At 39.4% G+C, this 20,461-nt stretch overlaps 1 protein-coding gene across 1 annotated transcript; it reads left to right on the top strand.

The window, feature by feature from the left end:
• The first annotated feature begins 2,040 nt into the window (after positions 1-2,040).
• On the top strand, positions 2,041-18,819 carry shisa7b (shisa family member 7). Its single transcript, XM_058404412.1, has 6 exons — positions 2,041-2,807; positions 12,304-15,039; positions 15,293-15,441; positions 16,180-16,236; positions 17,648-17,833; positions 17,942-18,819. Exons 2-6 carry the CDS (start codon positions 14,351-14,353, stop codon positions 18,751-18,753), a joined length of 1,893 nt encoding a protein of 630 aa, XP_058260395.1. The 5' UTR covers positions 2,041-2,807; positions 12,304-14,350; the 3' UTR covers positions 18,754-18,819.
• The last annotated feature ends 1,642 nt before the right edge of the window (positions 18,820-20,461 follow it).

Genomic DNA, 20,461 nt, shown 5'->3' with positions numbered 1-20,461 from the left:
AGAAGGACTACACTTGGCAGGGAGATCCCTTTCTTATTTTCTCCTGATTTCCATTTCAGTACCCAGATCAGCGGGTCTTTTCCAGGTTTTAACACTACAAACCGATTATAGCTTGTAAGCATGTTTATCCATGCAGATTGTTAAAACAACTTAATTCATTCATCAAGCTCAAGTGGTTAAGGCTCTTGGTAATTGATCAGAAAATTGGGGTTCAGGCTGCCAGTGTTGCACCCACCCCCAGGGGTGCTGCTTCATGACTGACCCTGTGCTCTGACCATGGCACTCCAAGGATTGGATATGAAAAGAAAAAATGTAACTGTGCAATGTGATCCAAAAGTAGGAAACAATTTAGAAAGCCTATTACAATGGTATCAGAAAAAGTTTTATTGCCAGGTACACAAAAGGGTCAGCAAGGAGCACTTTACAGTACTAGGAATTTGTCTTGGTGTCAGGTGCAAACATATACACAGGTAAATAAGTTAAATAAATACTGTATAAGGTGTCTTGTATGAAAATTAGTGCAATAGAAAAATTTAAAAGGTGAAAGTGACTGTCCAAACATATATACAGATATGAGGTATGTACACAATGTAAAATGATATAAGTATTGCATACAAAAGTGTGAGTATTGTGCATAAAAGTGTAAGTTTGAATGAACAGTAGTGCAATTTGGAATGTGGAAGTGAGTGTCCGGGGTGGGAAGGGGTCATCTGGGGGTAAGTGAGGCACTGTTCAGCAGGCTGACTGCAGTGGGGAAGAAACTGTTCTTGTGGCGTGAGGTCCTGGTCCTGATGGTCCGGAGCCTCTTTCCAGAGTGGAGGGACTGAAAATACACAAGATCTTACACTTAAAACCTTAAGTACTCAGCCCTTTTTATTTAAACTTTTTTTTTTTTTTTATTATTATATCTGATTGGATGCTACAGGAAGCCAGCAGAGGGAATGCAGCAATGGCTGAATGTCACACTGCATTCTGGGTCTGCAGCAGGATTCAGGTGACACACAATGGAAGACCAGGATCAAGCTACAGTATATGAATATTCAGAGCTTGTGGAAGGCCAACATATTAATGTGATGGTCAGCTGTCCACAAACTAGTGTATTCAACCAAATTTATCTCACAGTGTCTAGCATGGTTGTCTTGCACTTTCAGGGTTGGTGGTTTGATTTCTGCCTATGCCTGATTTCTAAGTTTTCTCTGGTTTTCTTCCTTACTCCAAAGACACATTGTGATCGACATCACTAAATTGTCTGTACTGTATGAATAGTTATGTGAGTATGTGGGTGATTGTGCCCTGCGATGGGTTGGCACCCTGTCCAGGGTGTCCCTCACCTTGTGCTCTGGTAGGATCCATGTTCTGCTAAGCCTGTGAAGGATAAGTATTACAGAAAATGGATGGAAGAATAAAACTCGATTAAACTGTGTGTATTGTGAATATCTGTGGTCTATATTTGTATAGTGATGAGTGAAACATATTAAAAACAAAGAATACATTTGGAATTTACAGCACAACACAAAATATACCAGTGTTACTGACAGGATACATGTAGACAGGCTTCTGCAGTAAAATGTGTCAACTCATGTACCAGTACAAGTCAGTGAGTCAGTGTCAGCTCCGAGTCAACTGATTCATGAGAGTCGATTCATGACCAGGATGTCATGACGTATCCCTCCTCATTCCCTCACTATCCGTCTCTTCTTTGTCAGCGTTGTTAACATTTCCAAATGAAAATCAGTAAAGACCTGTAGTTTCATTTGGCGCGGTAGCTTCCGTGCGCATGCGCCACGAGGAGAAATAAAATAAAGAAATAATTAAATAACGAACAATAGCATCCATGGCCGGAGGGGAAAATTCCCTTAGGCAATAAGCGGTGCTAACGATTGGTAGATAATTTCCCGCGTTTAACAAATGAAAACGCGCCCAATTGCCATTTTGTCCAATCAATGGGTGTAATCCGGGTCTTTTCGGGAGCAATCATTTTCCTCGCATTTCACTGGAGCGGAAATGATCGTCTCTGTTGGCAAAGGGAGGGAGCGCACTGAGTTAATTGAGGCTCATAGAAGAATACTTACTGCGATTTGATTAACACTTAGACACGTAACACCGGCCGCGTTTCATCTCGCGTGGGATAGCGTTTGTGTTTTATAGCCTAGTGGATTTCAAGATTTATTTCGAAATCGTTTATTCTTCGCTGGATGCTGGAGCCAAAACGCAAGCGTCTCAGGCATTGAACTGATCTATCTATCTATCTATCTATCTATCTATCTATCTATCTATCTATCTATCTATCTATCTATCTATCTATCTATCAATGCACGACCGAGGTCATTTACACACCTCCTCCCCCCCTCTTTTGCGCACATTAGCGCGTTCTGGCTGTTGTGCCGACGATGCTGCGCGCTGCGAATGAAACGTTTCAAGTTGGATGTTTTTATGGCTCCTTGTCTCCAACAGGACGCTGGAACGGAGATGGAAACGAGAGAATAAAGCCGTGATCTGGGACCGTAAGCAAACAGTTTGTTATTTTTTCCTCCCTCCCTGTGTTTTTTTCTTTCACATCCACGGCGGCTTTGCTCGCTCTGAAGGCACTGCGTTATTTTGGCACGGAGCTCGCGCGCTATTTACAAGCAACACGTCCAAATAAATAAAAAAAAAACAACAACAAAAAACAAAAAACAAAAACGACGCTCCAGTGAACTCATTGTTTTTCTTTTTTGGTTGAAAGAAAATGAGCTATGATCTCGAAACTTTCGAAGTAATGAACAGCAGATCTTAGGAAACTACAGCGGAATAAAGCTCCATACAAGGTAACAGCGCGACTTCATTCTGTCTCTTTTTATTTTAAGCTCAATCAGATTTTTGGATTACATTTTGTATGTAAAAATCAGTCAACTGTTAATCAGTATTAGACTTCATGAATGCTGATATGTTTAATGCTCCTTGATGAGAATCAAGTCCCTACATTGACATTTACATTTATTCATTCAGCGGACGCTTTTATGCAAAGCGGTTTATAAATGAAGCTTACCAAATGTTACAAATAGATTTAATGATGGATGAGCTTTACACTCATCATTGTGATCCATTTTTATCCCCAATAACAGAACTTGTTGCTGCATGTTCGACGTGTTCAGTGCTGGACATGGCTTGCTGTGAAATGGTTCAGTGTGCTCCAAGGCCTGCTCCCTCTTCCTCACTCCATCACCCCTTCTTTGTCTCGTCTTTTCCCCCCGTATTTTTCTGCACCTGCTTTGAGAAACGCCTCATTCCATCCCAGTGCCGGTGAATTTCCTTGTCAATCAGAGAGAGGTGTGGTAATTGAGTGAGAAAAAAAGGGAAAGAAATGAGATGTTGTGTGTTGTTATGATTGCTGTTTATTGACTGAGATTGACGGTGTTACTCAACATACATGATGAGATGCAAGCAAAGCAATTGGGCTAGAGAGGAGTATTTCTACCATTGGGGACTGAAACAAACAAATGTAGATATTAAAGGGATTGTTTTTCCATCTCTCTCTCTCTCTCTCTCTCTCTCCGCTATGGTGTTATCCAGAGAGAGCAGCTTCTACCCACATAAAAAAAGACAAAATGCTCACATGCATTGGACACTGGGATGAAAAAAACAAAACAAAAGGGGATGTGTGTGTATAATAGAAAGAGAGAGAGAGACAGAGAGAGAGAGAAGAGGATGTGTGCATGTGCACAGATGTAGGCACCTGATAGGGGGTCTGCCTCTACTGCTTCGCTTCATTCGGCGACCACCACAGTGCAGAAATGGGCGGCACAGTCAGCCATTCACATGGTTCAGAACACACTCTGGGGCTGTATTTATTTTAAACAGACACACACACTCTCTACTCTCTACCATTTCACCCTTTTTCTGCCTTCTGCTGCAAGGGTCCTTCTCCACACAGACCCCTCCTCTCTTCCCCCCGTCTCTTCCCCCCCACCTTGCGGCACTGGGTTCCTCTCCTCTCCGACTTGCCAACCCCCTACTCACTGCACATCTGTGAGCTTTTTTTTTTTTTTTTTTTGGCACCCCTCCCCACAGTTTACCTTTTCCCTAATGGTTCCCTTTGAATGAACTGTGGCTTTGTCATATTAGAAAGAGCCGATCATGTTTTGTGCTTTTGTCCACTCTCTGAAAAAAAAAAAAGTGTTATTCTTAGCAAACTGATGTGTTGCATCAGTCAAGCCTACATGCTTGTTGTATAAGGATGTAGTGAAGCTTATGTTATGGCAGTAACTGTTACTCATCAAGATGGCTTTAGCGTATGACTCAATGTGTGAGACGAGGTCACACTCTACCCTGCGCTCTTAAAATATAGCACATGCATATGCAGGAGCGGAATTGTCATGTTTGTTTGCATGAATGAACGCGGGGATGATGCACGTCCATGAGGCGACAGTTTGCGATGAGAAAACATGGCCCTTAACAAAACCAACCGTGTTGTTTAGATCTTAAGCCAACGGTTAGGAAGCTGCAGTGTAACCATGGATACAGTCAAATCATAGCCGCAGCATTAGCTGCTGTTGCTAGCTACTGCAACACATCGACGTGTCCATCACAATAGAGAAAGGGACAGAGTCACAAATATAACGGGATAAAATCGACTGGCATTTGCTTTGTTGTGGAAATAATACACGTCTGCATATTGCAGGGGATTTGCAGTGAATATTTACATTTACATGAACATTATGTGATGTATTGTAACTCTCTAGTAAATGCATCTGAAATAAAAACAGCCCTTAAGGAAATTAACATGGTGTATATTAGAGAACTAATGGGGTTGATTTACTTTATTTGTTATTGATTGATGATTTATTTAATAAAATATTAGGAACTTGTTATTTAGGAGAAAAATAAAAATAAAGGTTTAAATTGTCTGGCATTGCAATGTGATGTATCCTGTATTAAACTGAATTTAAATTGAATATTCTTATGGCGTTTGGTGCAAGTGTCAGCTTTTGGGCTGGTTTTATGTTAGGGGTCATGGTTTTTGTTAAACAGACCAGGCAACCATGCAGTCCTTCAGTGAGAGCTATTGGCTAGTTACCTGGTTAGCTTGCTCCGTCAGCCATATGTCAAGTCAAGAGATTTTTTTTATTCTCATTTCAACTATATACAGCTGGTTCAGTACACAGGAAAATGAAACCACGTTCCTGCAGGACCCTGGTGCTGGTTTCCAACACGTTAGTGTTCACCAAGTCGTCATGAAGGTTCGTAACACATCTCGCTAGTGCACTTTATCCGATGACGGACATAAATCAACATTCTGATACTGTTCCTATAGAGGACATTCAGTTCCTTCAGGATTACACAGAGTTTTATTTATGATTGTTGCAGCCAAAATTGCTTCCTTGAAATTTGCAATGCAACTTGTACTTTTTTATTTGTGGAAACCTTCTCGAATTTGTGAAATTGCAAGCGCAGGATTGTTCTTTCAAACTCCTGCAGTGAAGACACACATGTAATGACTTGCCCTGAGAGCTGTACTGATGTTCCAACGCACATAAATCAAAGAGGGATTTGGCTGAATGCGTGTCATTATGATGTCAACTGACGACACGCAAACCCAAACCTACGGTCACTTTGAAAAATTGCAGGCTCTGCTGAATATTCCAGATGTTGTGTGATTTTTTTCAGCAATCGCAAAATTGTCCAGGAGGGACTGGAGTATAAGAATCAGCATGAACAAGGTGCTTAATTGAGAATAAAAATCACTCAGATTCATCTCAGAGCACCTAGAGTTCAATTTTATGTGTAAAATCTGGTGGAGCGTCATGTCACTTCTTAGTACCAGCTTTGCAGTAGTACAGAAGTTAGATGTAGTGGACATCAGCTGGTATTTAATGCAGAGTTGCATCTATTGTTACAGTTTCCCTCAGGTTGTGAAAAACCATCATTTCAGAGTGTGTGCAAAAATACTGGCACCCCTCCTTGTTGGACATGATGTGTGTTGTAGTTGATGGGTATTGAGCAGGACGTCTCTTCACAGTGTGATTTGCAGAACCTAGAAACTCTCCATGTGGGCAGCATGTAGCCGCTTGGAATTTCTAAATCCGTTCTTGGAATGCCTTAATTCCATAATAATTCCATAAGGTTGGTGAGACACATAAGGTAAGCCTCCTGCCACAGGAGAGTAATCTGACTCTCTTGATGATTGACTATTAGTCCTGGTGCTTAGTCTGGTTCATCACCTGCTGTTAGGACTTTACCTACCACCCCCCAGCAGCTACTATGACTAGTACTAAAAGGTTTCTAATGGGACTTGTACTCACTTCACAGACACATTTCATGACCAAGCAAACCCAAAGGAAAGGGTAAAGCACTCTGCTGAAAGCAGATAAATATTCCACAGTAACTGAAATGAGGTCTGTTTTTACAACCAGTTTTATACATCTGACAGATACTCAAAACCGAAGCTCGACTTAAGAACACTTTTAGGCTTTTTAGATCAAGAATGGGGCATTTTCCTGAAGATATGTGTGCTTTCGCTAACAGATACAGCATTACTGCAATTCTAATCATTTGCTGTGGGTTTTGCATCTTCATTGAGTTGACCCCAGTGTTTGGTGCTGGTTGATGATGAAATGTGTATTTTTGGATACGATGCTGAGATGCCTCTGCACTCTCAGTAAATTGTAGCCTGGAAGTAAGCTCACGCAATGGTTCAGCTATTCCCAAGTCCAGTATTCTGTCTAACTCCATCCCATACAAGCACCAGCACCAATGACATGCCTCTGAGGCAGCTGATGTTCATGGAAGCCCAGAATACTGTTTCTGTCTACCTGATGATAGAAGATGATGACTTGTTATTCAGCAAGGAAACGGGTATACAGTGATGCTCCACTAGTCTTGAAGAAACCCTAAGGAATGTAAGGAAGTAGAAAAGGTCATAACTCAAGCTCTAAGAAAGGCTGCATTCACAGACACTTCAATGGGAGACCGGAAATCTGGTACATTTATAAGAATAATAGTGAAAGAGTGAAATTCTTTCTTTGCATATCCCAACTGGAAGTTAGGGTCAGCCATAATGCAGTGCCCCTAGAGTGGAGAGATTTAAGGGTCTTACTCAGGAACTTTGAACCCCAAACGTCTGATCAACAGCCCAGAGCCTTAACCACATGAGCTACCACTGTCCCCCTTTCTAAAATCAAACAAAATAAATAATTTGTTAAACAAATTTTTTTCTTGTAATTAATGCTTTCTGTGCTATTAGTCATCCAGCTCGCTCTATGACATTTCATTTTTTTGATATAATCACGTACGCTGTGTTTGTGAGTGATGTGATGGATGTGTGTATCGGCTCATGAATATTTCTCTGCAGTGGTATATCACATTGAAGGTCAACAGAAACGAGCACGCGTGGTCTGCATTGTGAATTTCAATGAATGACCAATGTGGTGAGAAAATAGAAATCCTGATGATGCCACAGCCAGGAAAAAGTGTCAGATTTTGAGTTAAGGAATCGGGCGGATTTCATGTTTGGGGCCTAGTGCAGACCCTGCAGCCATGCAGTCATGTACTGTAGGCTAGTTGGCTAGTCACCTGGCTAGCTTGCTCTGTCAGCCTCATGTGCTGATCATGCTGAGCAAATACAGTTACACCACATCCTTCCATTCTACTTCCTTGGCTGGTTTCCTTAACACTAGTGCTCACCATATATCAAAGCCGTCATGACGGGTCGTAGCACATCCTGAATGCGTGTTGTAATGACGTCACACGATTTCATCACGTCATGGCCCCCAGATCTGTGGAAAATCTGAAAAATCAAGATGCTTATACTTAATTGAGAGTGACAATTATATTCATGCAAACTCATCACACAATCAAGTGGCCAGGACTCCAAGAGAGCAACATTGGCTCCCTGTAAGAGAAGGGAGGGAAGGAGGGATTGCATTCTCTGTCTCTCTCTCTCTCTACCTTGTCAATCAAAGTGACACTAGCCAATCACAGGTGACTGTGAGTGCATGTATGCAGAAGTGGGCGGATAGCATTTTCCTCAGATTGTGTTACGCCTGACGTTACATAAGCAGCAGCTGGAAAAGTTTGGAGGAAGCACGTGATAGTGTTCACCTAACCGGAGGGCTGGAATGGGCTATGAATAAATGAAAGAGAAAAAAATCACGGGGAAAAATAAACCCCAAAACAAATCAGTTTACTAAAATACTCTGAGCTAACAACAATAAACTGTTACTTTTTTCCATAGGAAGTACACTTGCAGTAATATACATGAATAATATTAAATTAGTATTATAATAATATAATATTAACCAGCATCTTTAACTCACTTTCTGATCAGCATATGAAAGGAAGTTGCTAAATATTTCAGATATTCTGAAATGACTGGTGTATAAATCTTCTCTAACATCATTCATAATGCAGTTATATTAAAGCAAAACACAAAAAAACAAGTGTTTGTAGGTTTCAGCTCATGCACAGGGTTTTATTTTTTGTGCGAAAGCTGTTGTGTAATACTAAAATTTGTTAAGCCATCTTGCTCTTGTATTCCAGTTTCCAAACACTACTCCTCCTACAATGTTTGAGATAAAACCACTCCATGTTCCAAAAAGCTTCATCTCATGCCCACTCACAGTTTACTTGCATCCATTTCTTTCCCACAGATCTGCCTTTTGTCTCTTTAGCATCTATTTTTGTTTCTATCTTTGCAGTAATGTGCACTGATACTTAACTTTTTTTATTTATTTTTTACTAGTTAATACCTTCTGACATTTCCTTTTCATCACAACTGCATTAGAGACACCTGCACATTTATTCGGTTACCTAATCAGCCAATTGTGTGGCAGCAGAGCAGTGCAGAAAATCACGCAGTTACAGGACAAGAGCTTTAGGTCTTCACATCAAACATCAGAATGGGGAAGAAATAATGCAGTGTGGTTGCTGATGGGTTGTGTGGAGTGTTTTTAAAAAAGGCTGTTATTTTCATGCATGACTGTCTCTACTAAACAAAAAATATCCAGTGAGCATAAATATCTGTGGAGAAAACACATGAGAGAAGGTCGGAGGAGAACATCCAGAGTGATTTGAGCTACAGTAAATTACAGTAAATCAAATAACCAGGTTGCAGATCTGTGGTGAGCAGAAAAGCATGACAGAACAGACAACACGTTAAACCGTGAGGCTGAAAATGTCTGAAGTACAACCTTAAAAGCACGCAAGAAAATATAATGGTTTATCAAGAGGTTACTCGTGCACATTATCTTCTTGGTTGAACAAAAAATTGCAGTGAGCAGAAAATCCTCTCAAAAGGCACTGAACCATGTGGTGGATGAGCTTGAACATCAGGTTCCTCGCCTTTCAGCCAAAAACTTGAACCTGAAACCTTGAGGCCCAGTTTCACTGTACGCTTCTTGTTCTTGGCTGAATGGAGAGGAACATGATGAGGAACCTGCTGCTGGAGCTCATCCAGCTCAGGGTTCAGTGTGTTTTGCTTTCTGAGAAGCTTTCCTGCTTAGCAGCTGATGTTCATGAGTGACCTTCTGATAAACCTTTTGCTCAGATTTCTGAGTAACGTTCTTACATATTTCTGGTTCCACTTCAAAAAACATTGTTTTTCTAATTTACATGCAAAACCATCCTGGATGAACATTCTGCACTCACTGAACTTTCCACTTCTATTTTTTCCCCTTTTTTTTTCTCAGGTTGTTGTTGTTGTTGTTGTTGTTTTGTTTTGTTTTTTTGGAAAATTTAATCAGTATTGTATTTGTACTCCATCATGGTCAAATCCACAAGACACCTTTCATTTGAGATTATTATTGATAGATTAATTGCAGTTTTCATTTGTATTTCTCATAATTTCTCATAAACACAGCTATAATTTCTGCATATTGTCATTGAATCCAAATTCCTGGGTGTCAGAAAAGGTTTATGTTTGTTATATTGAGATATGTTTGAATTGTATTTTGAAAAGAATAATTAGGGTTATTAAATCAAAAATATTGAAAACCAAATAATAATGTAGTATAAAAGCGTAGCTTGAGCCACTGAATCAGTGTGAAACTGCATTTCATAGTAACACTGACTTTATTGTCGTATATTTTTATACACTATATGGGCCAGGTTCAAATTCACACAGGATTTCGAAGGTCGAACTTCTCGACTAAGGGCCAGATGTACCAGACTGTTTGCACCCATTTCAGGCGCAATTAGGCCACATTCTGCATGTACAAATCTAAATGCTTCATTTAAGCCCTGTGCCTGCTGAAACATGCAAACTGCACTTTTCTCCCTCGTTTAAAGGAGGATCGCATAGAAAAATGGGAAGTGAGGCTAATTACATATTCTGTTCAATGTCATAAAGTTTGGGCAATTAACTATGGATGAGGTTGAGTGTGATTTTGTTTCCCCCCAAAAGCCGAGTGGAAATCAGCGTCATGCTGATCGCTGAGTGTTGCCAGATGCCTGGTTTATCTGCAGAATCTGGATACGTTTGTTTTTGTACATGTACAGTAACACAGCTTAGTACATTTCTTTTTATTTATTCATCTTCAGTAAGCTTTTTATATTGGTCAGGGTCATGGACACATGCACTGGTGTTTAAAGACAGATGCACAGATGCTACTACATCAACTTCATGCAGCTAATTTGCAGAAAATTGACGCAAGCAGGTGTAAACTGGTCTCCTGTCTACTGTGTATGACTTGTACTGTGGGAAACACTGGACACAATACACCATAGATATGATGCGCACCTTTTATTTATTTTACGCAAATTAGCCGCATGAAGAAAGTTCATGTAGCAGCGCCTAGGCCTCCATCTTTAAAGACAAGCAGTTGTTTTTAAACCTGAAAAATATCAGTGATAGAAGATGCAATAGACAAGACCATAAAAAAATTAAATGTCATTAATTAAAGTTAATACAGTCTGCAAACATGGTTTCATTTAACGTTATTATTGATTTATCATGATTATTTTCATTCATGGATAACAAAGCACAAAGCAGCTTTACAGAAAGATATAAATGATGAACTTTACATTTAAATCGATCGATAATGAGAAAGACAGAGGTGACGATGGTGAGGAAAAAAACCCTGAGACGACGTGAGGAAGAATCTTCAAAAGGGAACCTCATCCTCATCTGAGTGACACCAGAGAGTGCGATTGTTAACATATATCAGAAAGTGTCAGGAAATTCATTCTAATCATAACATGAACTCTTTAATCATCAGTTTATGAAAAGCACTTGATCCAGCACATGCTGGTAATTTGCATTTTCTTTAATCCTGCTCACTTACTTCCAGCTCAATGAAGCCACAAGATACTAAACCTTGGATGTTAGCACAGGATATTAACCTGCTCCTTCGGATTGCTGAATTATAAAATTAGGACTGTTTTATTTGTGTGATGTCACTCTGTCGAGCTCTGGTGTGGATGAAGCAGGCATCTGATATGTGTACACTACCTTCTGCACACTGGCCTTTGTGAGAAAATCAAACCTTAATTTAATGTGACAATACCGTTCATTAATACTAACAGTTGGCCTCATTTTTATTCATAGTATTTGTGCAGGTATTTTTGAATTTTGGACTGATGTTGTGTTTACATAAAACAGACAGCACCACTGGATTTCATTCTGCTCCTTCCTCGAGAGGATATTGTCCAAAAATAATGCGCTTAACTCCAAGGTTACAATGACGTATAACTGAAACGCCTCTGTTTGCTCTGAGCATAAGTCTTGTATAACTTCAGAATAGCGATGTGTGCAGTTTCGGTGTTAAATCCTCAGTAAACTCAACCCTGACTACAGAACGTTATACAGAGTCACAAGCAATGCAATGATTTTCTCATTAGAAATAATTCAATGAACAGTTCAGTCAATTTCCACTAGAAATTAAATGAGTAAATACTAATGTGTGACTCTAATGTAATGTCTAATTGTCCCACTTGTGGTGTTTTTGTGTGGATGTCTGTGATTTTTGTCTGGATATGAGAGTTCGATCACAGAGGGGATGTGGAAAAAAGATATATACTGTATATACTATATATATATATATACTGTATATATATGGATCAGTTATATACTGTATATACTTCAGACTGGAATTATCCTAAATATAAATATCAGAGTTTTATTGATTGATATTCACTGCATCGTTTGTTTAAAAAATCAAGGATTTTTTGGATGAATAATTCTGGTCTGTTATTCTGTTATTTTTAATTGCTAAAAATTTAATTGAAGTGAAAATACGGCTTGACCTATAATCACAGTCCAATTTCTCAGAAATGAAATGAGATTTTCAAGATTTTTTTACTCATGGTGATCTTCCCATTTTCTTTCAGTGACGATTCAACGAAGGCATGCGTGAGCCAAGAATGAACTGAAAGAGACGTGGACGAGGATGACTGGACCAGCAGCCAGGAAGAAAAGTCTTTATTTTTTAAAAAGGCTGCAGGAGCATATGTTTTATTCTGTTTTGTTTTTTTACCAGCCAGGGTTTTTTGCAAAAAATGTCGAACCGCACACGTTGAAGTACATCTGTTTTTGAAGTGCAGCCAAAACTAGTGCCAAACATTAACAGTGCCAAGTTGGGAAAAAAGACACATTTTTTTCAAATATTCCTCAATCCATTTTTTTTACCCTCTTACCTTACATTCAACATGAACTTCCACATGAAGTGCTTTATTCAGGAGTGACTGTTACCTCACTCTCACTGCTAGGAGTTGGCTCTTGACAACAGAAGCCTCCTTAAACCCCACAAAGTGACCTGCTGCTAATTTTGTCCTTGCGACGTCTGGCATGTTTCTGCTTCATCAATCAACCTCCGAGCCACTCTATGCTTCTGCATTTACTCCTCTTCTTCCTCCTTGAGTTCTGTGCACTAGAAAAAAAAAAAAGAGAGCCATAGTTCGTATAGCCATCCCGGTCATGACAGTTAATATTGGGTTATGAAACTATAATATTTATGAATTTGATTTATAAGAAGAGATTGAAAGGTATATTCAGGGATACTCTTGAAGCCCGTGACAAGAGTACATTCTGCCATATTCACCAGCATATAACGAGCCATTAGTTTGTTTACATAAGTCATCGGTTTTCACTATTCGGAAACCGCACATTAGAAGTAAAGACGATATTTCAGTACTGTAATTTGGATGAGAAAATCAATTGTTTTAATTTGTCGCCCTGAATGTGTTCCATGTGTATGAATAACTCCTTAAAACCCATTTACACACACACACACACACACATACACAGTTCCTGTCTATGTGTCCTACAGTAACACATGCTGCTTGCTAGCTTTGATTAGACTCTTCTGAAGTCTTTAGGATGAGCTATCTTCTTGTTTAACTTATACAGAAAAAAAAGCTGAGCACTTCCTCGATCTTTCATTTGCAGTCACCATTTTTTCTGAATTTTCTGAATAGTCACGCTCTGTAGGTTCAACAACTTCCTAAACACAGAATACATTATATTTACGTATGCAAAAAAAAAGTGGCTCAGATTCCAAGCTGTTTAGAGACTTCTGTGTGTTTAACTTTTTTTATTGACTATTACCACAAACTCCACCCTCTAAATTCTTTTACACATTTTACACATCTTGATAGATCTTTTTTTAAGGGTTTGTTTCAAATAGCTGTGTAGTCAAGTGCCAAATACAAGCAAGAACATTTATAATGCGTTTAATAATAAAAAATAATTACATTTAAAATAGGGATAAGAGTAGACTTCAATACACAAGTTTACACTGAAAGAGAAATATTTACATGGTCCGATTAGAGTGGACTAATGTTACGGCCGAACAGTTCCTGATAGATTATTTAGTCAAACATTTAAAAAAAAATACTCATGTTTAAGACGTAAAAAACATTATACATTATTAATGTTGTTATTGTTAACACTGAAATTCATGCCATGAATTTGTCTTCAACAAAGCGTTTATATACCTAAACTCATCTTTTTAGCTTTCCCTTCAGTCCAACAAGATCAAATGAAATGAAATTAAATCTGTACAAATCGTTTTAACATTTTTCCCATCTCTAACTGGATTAACCCTGTTCCTTTTTTAAAATTTATTTAGGTTTTTTTTTTTTTTTTTGCTCTATAAATTATGGAATATAATTCCATATATTCTTCAATAAGTGAAGAACGTTTCAGTCGTTCAAGATTTGTTAACTGAAAAGGTTAGACATGCATTTTGCATAGCGTTTGCGGAAAACCTAACTAATTAAAGCAACGCTAATTTCTTGTACACTGTATGTTACATATCATCAGAGTGGCACACAGTTTTTTTTTCTTGATACACCAGCGCTTTTTTATGGTTACGACCTGTTTTGTAGAAAGTGTTACATTGTTCTTGTAGTTCATCGAGAAACCCTGGTCATCAAAATGCCCTTTGCTGCCATTGCGTGTTTTTTTCTTCTTTTGGACCATGTGATTTTCACGGTGGCTGTTACTTCAGAACGCCACTCAGCCAATGGCAGGCCACTGTTGCTTCTATTACGAGGCTGGAGCAAAGAGATTCCACCTCCTGCACTGAAGGGGAAGGGGAAAGAAGCAGCAGCCATAGCAGTGGAGCCAGAAGTGGCTGAGATCCCTGCAAAGCCTCTTCCTCAGATCATGCTGCCTCGTAATATGACAGCCGATGCCCTGAAACCCCCACTGGGGGCTGCACAGGTGGCGCCGCCACCACGTCGTCTGGTGGACGTTGATGTGTGCAGAGGCTACTATGATGTAATGGGACAGTTTGACAACACCTTTAACTGCACAAAGGGCACTTACATCTACTGCTGTGGCACTTGTTACTACCGCTTCTGCTGTGAGCATCAACGCAACCGGCTGAACCAGGACATATGCACCAATTACAACTCACCCATCTGGGCCAACACACAGGTGCCTGCCACTCAGCCCCCGAGCCGCTCAGATCCAGACTTTGACCCTTTGCAGCAGCAGAGCAACAATACGGTTTATGTCATCGGTGGAGTCATCTCTTTCACGTTGGTCGTGGCCATTGGGGTGAAGGTGGCTTTCCGCAAGGTCTCTCGTAGACCCAGGAACCGAGACCTCAATATGCCCAGGTGAGTGACACCATGCAAAACATTCGACTGAATAATGTTTTCACATATAAACAGAGTGATCTTGTTTTGCATGGTAGAATTTGTGTTCCAATGTAAAAGTTTGGAAACACTGCTCTAAGGTGTGGCTTTATTATTCTTTTATTATTAGTACGTGGCTGTGTTGGTCAAATAAACTGGAATCTGACTTCTTGAAGATGTTTTTTTCTTCAATAGGGTTTACCATTACCTATTAACTGTTATGCCTTTTTATTAGAGCACTGGTTGATATATTGCGTCATCAGTCCAGCCCGGTACAGCAGAGTGAGAGAAACAACAGCACCACTGCCACCAGCAGCAAAGGCTCTCTCGTACGGCAGTCCAAAAACCATTACACTCCCATTCTCCAGAGCAAAGACAACCGGAGTGAGTATTATGTTTATAAAGCAGGAGTTGTGTTCATTCAGAACTTTAATGGATGTATCTCCAAAATTTTTGGAACAACAATGCAACTATTCGGTAATTTTTGCTTGACACTGAAGGCATCTGGGTGTAAGATTAAAAGACATATATGACACGATTGATCAAAATTTCAGCCTTCACTTCCTGAGATCCATGCCTCAATGGGTCAGGGCTGTTTTGGCAGTAAAAGTGGGACCAACACAATATTAGGCAGGTGGAATGTCTGGCACAGAGTCTGACTCAACCCTACTGAACACCTTTGGGATGAACTGGAACACCGACTGAACCCCAGACCTCCTCACTCATTCATCAGTGTGTGATCTCACTAATGCTCTTGTAGCTGAATGATTGCTAATCCCCACAGACACAATCCAACATCTAGTGGAAAGCCTTCAGAGAAGAGGGTGGAACTTAATATGTGAACAGTAAAGTATGAAATGAATCTGGAATTGGATATTCAATAAATACGAATGACTGTGATGGTCAGATGTCCACATAATTTTGCCCTTATTGTAATAGAATAATAAGTGTTGAAGGCTCAAATTAGTAACTGGCCTAGCAATTATTAGTCTGATTTTTTAAAATTTGTTTAGGTCTACAGATCCGACTACAGTAAACAAATAATTAGATTTAGTTATTAGTTATTAGTGGTTTTGGGGGTATAAAAACATTAAGATCATCAGATTTTCTTCTCTTTTGCAGTTGGGAAACACAATTTAATCCAGTCTGGGCCCAGCCCTAAACACACAGCTACTATAGGTAAGCCATAGAGTGGGCACTGTGTGTGTGTGTGTGTGTGTGTGTGTGAGAGAGAGAGAGAGAGAGAGAGAGAAAGAGAGAGAGAGAAATTTGTGATACTAAAGCTCTGATATAAACCTTTACTAATTTACTAATTACAGATTATTTGAATATTTTTTTGCTAATTGAATATCATATGTATAATATATATATATATATATATATATATATATATATATATATATATATATATATATATTAACATGTTACTAGTTACTATAAAACTAGTACTATAAAGCAATTTCTAATCAAAACTATGTCACAACACATTCTGATTCTGGTATCTCCATATCAAAGAAATCTGTAAATGTATGCTAGTGCTAAAATGTTGGATGGGAAAGATATCCAAGCTTTCACAATTTTTTTTTTTACACCAACTGGCAGCCATACACATAGTAGGCTGAATTATATTTATGTTTAAAAATATACCTATTTTTTGTCTTTATAACATTGTGATATTTTATTATACACACATGAAAAAAATATATTAAAAGCCATAAATGCGTTTTTTTTTCTATGTGCACAAATATAATGAATATTAAAAACAAAAAAACTGATTCATTATAATATACTTTTACACTAGCAGGTGTAAAATGTGATTATGTAGATCATACAATATAGCAGTTGGTTTCCAGTCTAGTAATTCGATTTGTGCGAGAGGCGTTGAGAGTGCTGCTAGTTAGTGTAAGAGCACAGGTACAGCACAGTTTGTGTGTTTTACTCGAATGTTTACTACATAAAAATTATGTTGGACTGTTTGTTGTTGTATGTATATATAGCTCTGGAAAAAATAAGAGACCACTCTGCCCAATCTCCAGATTTGAACATATATTAGTATGTAGTCTCTTTGTTACAAAAGAGGCTTAGTGAGTGGGAAAGTAGTCATTTTAGTGTTTTTTGTGATAAGGAGGGAGTTGATGTAAGCCGATGACTAATTCTGATTGGTCCTCGGGTTGACCTAACATGACTAATACCATATACAGTCCCATCATACTAGATAAAAACAAGCAAAATGGGAGGAGAAAGGATATTCAGCTTAAAAAAAGTTACACAGTAGTTAGTAATTTCACCAGAGAGAAAGTTAGAGTAATAGAATTTCACTAATTGTGAAAATAAGTTGCCAGGGGCTTTAACTGTCTTTTCCATAGTGAGGTTTTGTCTTTCAACTCAGCATGAACGAGCTGTTTCATAAGCAGTCATTGTTTTATAGAAAAATCTGCCACTTAACTCAGTCTTGCAACATTGCCTCTGATACCGAAGAAATCTGCAAATGAGAATTCGGCCAGTGGCATCGTACAGGACCTGCACATTTGCTTAGCTCTTTTTTGTTTAGATTCAAATCCTTCTGCTCTGATTTTTTTTTTTTTTACAGAGCGTGTACCACGGATGAACAATGCCCAGCTAACCTCCGCAGGAACGCTGATCTCCAGCAAAACCAACAACGCAGGCCATCGTCTAAGCATCTCTCATTCCTTTCACAACCTGGCTCAGCTCCCTCCAACATATGAAGCTGTTATGAAACCTGATATTAACCGTTATTCCTCTCTCAAGAGATTAGGTGAGTGTGTGAAAGTATTAAAATAAACATCAGTGCTTCCATTTATTATTGACACATTGATGTACAAATATTGATTTTGTATCTAATTTGTCTCCCAACTAAACGCAGAAAAAGATCTGGAGGATTACACAAGTTATTATACCTCAAAAAGACGACACAATGATGCACCGCCTTCCTTCCACTCCTCCCAGCATCACCTGCCCTGGGGTGGTGATTACACACTAGAGGCAAGGGGTACACTGCCCCTACACTCCTCCCGACCCCAAATACATGTACCTACCTCTACGTCCACACCAAATCCTTACCCTTTACCCCAGTCACCATACAGTCCCACCTTTGAGATGGTGAGCCAGCCTCCACGCCGGGTGATGTCTCAAGACCAACTGTTGGCCTTGGGGGAGGGAAACACCCTGTCTTACTTGTCTAAAAACCAGCAGCATCAGTATTACAAAGCCATGGCCACCAGCAAGAGTTCCAACTCAAAGACACTGAGGAAGTCCCATGAACGGCTCCTGTTGTCACCTGATGAAAGAATGATGGGGAGTGCGATGGGTGACTACGGAGGGCTGATGCCTCACCTCAGCCACCATAAGAAAACGCAGTCGCAGCAGAACGTGTGTGTGACCCCATCCCTTGACCGACACCACATGATCAAGATGAATTCGCACCCGACGTCTGGCTGTGAACAGGAGTTCACGTCCATTGCTGCTGCCATGTCCTCTGGTCATGGACCTGGCACTCTGGGTTGGGGGGAGGGTCATGGCCCTGCTGGTGGTCCTGGAACAACAGGCCAAAGCTCCCGCAGGATGGCCTTTGCTGCAAAGCGGCAGAACACCATTGAACAACTGCACTTCCTCCCTGGGGGAGGGGGAGGCAGTCAGGCACTGTGGACAGGGAGTAAGAACGAAGTCACGGTGTGAAGAAGGGGTGAGACAGAAGAAGAAGAAGAAGAAGAAGAAGAAGAAGAAGAAGAAGAAGAAGAAGAAGAAGAAGAAGAAGAAGAAGACAGAAGACAGAAAAGGGTTGATGGAAAGATTATACGTTTGCTCAAACGGAGGACAGGACTAACACTTTAAAAGGAGAGTGTGTGTTAGAATGACGAGATAAAAGGGAAGATGGAAAAAGCTTTAGAGCAATGTGAGTCTCATAGCAGGAGAACTTGGTATGCTGCTAGGACAGAAAGTGAGGCAATGCATGGTTCTAGAGAGCCATTTTTTGCCCCTTGCTGTTTGTTGCTAAGAAACAGGATAAGATACACCCTTGATATGTGAAGGTATTTTTAGGATGAAACTATGTGGATAACTAAGGTTTCTAGTTTTATCTCATCTGACTGTGTATACGGTATATAGTACATACACATGGAAGCATTGCATCTACAACAATTGAGCCATACTTTTAGAACATTTTATGGTGGGGGGGGGATACGAATGAAAATATTTCAAAGGTTTTCTCCAACACCAACCTTCTCTAGCAAGTATATATCATTTTATATAATATAATGCTTAATTCTAGTGAGTTTTGCAAAATAAGAGGTGGAGTCCTGAGTGGTCTCTGATTACCGACAGGTAGAATTTGTGAAGACTGTATATTTGTGAAATTTCCTGATGTATTATTATAGCATCACAATAAATAAACACTGATTAATAGGTTATCATGAATTACACCGTGGCGGACGATGAAAGAGAAAAAACTTTTCCGAAAATGAAGTGATTTACCTCCTAAATAGTCGTCCGGCACACAGGAAATCGTTAAGAAGCTGTGAAGCTAGACGCTGACAGTATATCGAACAATATTGTGATACGGTTCTTTAGATTCAGGAGTCCTGACTCTTTTATAATTCAGCTTTGGGGTAAGTGTGGGTTAAATGTTTGACTTTGAGACTCTAATAATATGGTGACATTTTATAAAAAAAAAAAAAAAAAAATATGTGTCACATTTTATTTAAAAAATTTATATCTTGGCTTTATTGCAGTACCTTTTTAAAGGTGCCTCTGAGAGCAATATGCAGTGGTCATCTTTGATTATTAGGGAACTATTTAAAGAATCTAAAGGCCTTTTAGTCAGTGGTTGGAAAATAAAACCACCTTGTGCTCAACAGGTGACAAAAATGAGCCAGTAGGCGTTTTGGCTGTTCATACATGTCTGACTATAACATATGACTGTAGTCCTGGTTCCTGACATTTGGTCTGTTATCATGGAAGTGCTTGAAGAAACCAAGTGAATTCCGAGCATGAGCATCTGTTATTAACAAAACTGCAGACGCAATTTGTACCAGCTGAATACTGATTACTGTATAAGGTCGGTAGGGCAGTGGGAAAGGGGATGGGGAGTTGGTGGACTCTTTATTCCAAGGGCTATTCTGAAACTTTTATCTGTATGTCTCTGCTTCTGTGTTTGGTCATTTATTTTTTTTAATAATCATGTGTCAGTGTAAGTGACACAGCTGTAGAACAAAATGCAGAAAACAACAGAACAAGTTCTGATATAGCTAACTATGTAATCTACCAAGCTGTAATATATTAAGATCTTAAGATGTTATTTTCTGATTAAGGAGCTGGCCGGTTTTGGTATATTCTGAAAAGCTCCCTCTCTTATTTTATTTTTTATTTTTTTGGTCAAAGACGTGTA

This window comes from Hemibagrus wyckioides, linkage group LG12 (assembly GCF_019097595.1).
Source record: "Hemibagrus wyckioides isolate EC202008001 linkage group LG12, SWU_Hwy_1.0, whole genome shotgun sequence".
NCBI lineage: Eukaryota > Metazoa > Chordata > Actinopteri > Siluriformes > Bagridae > Hemibagrus > Hemibagrus wyckioides.
The sequence above is the reverse complement of the archived record's forward strand: the minus strand, read 5'-3'. Positions and strand labels throughout refer to the sequence as shown.

Bases quoted from the DNA above. Each gene is read 5' to 3' on its own strand.
- shisa7b (XM_058404412.1), top strand. From the start codon at position 14,351: ATGCCCTTTGCTGCCATTGCGTGTTTTTTTCTTCTTTTGGACCATGTG. The intron at 15,040-15,292 runs GTGAGTGACACC...CCTTTTTATTAG, and splicing joins CGAGACCTCAATATGCCCAG to AGCACTGGTTGATATATTGC. The intron at 16,237-17,647 runs GTAAGCCATAGA...TTTTTTTTACAG, and splicing joins TAAACACACAGCTACTATAG to AGCGTGTACCACGGATGAAC.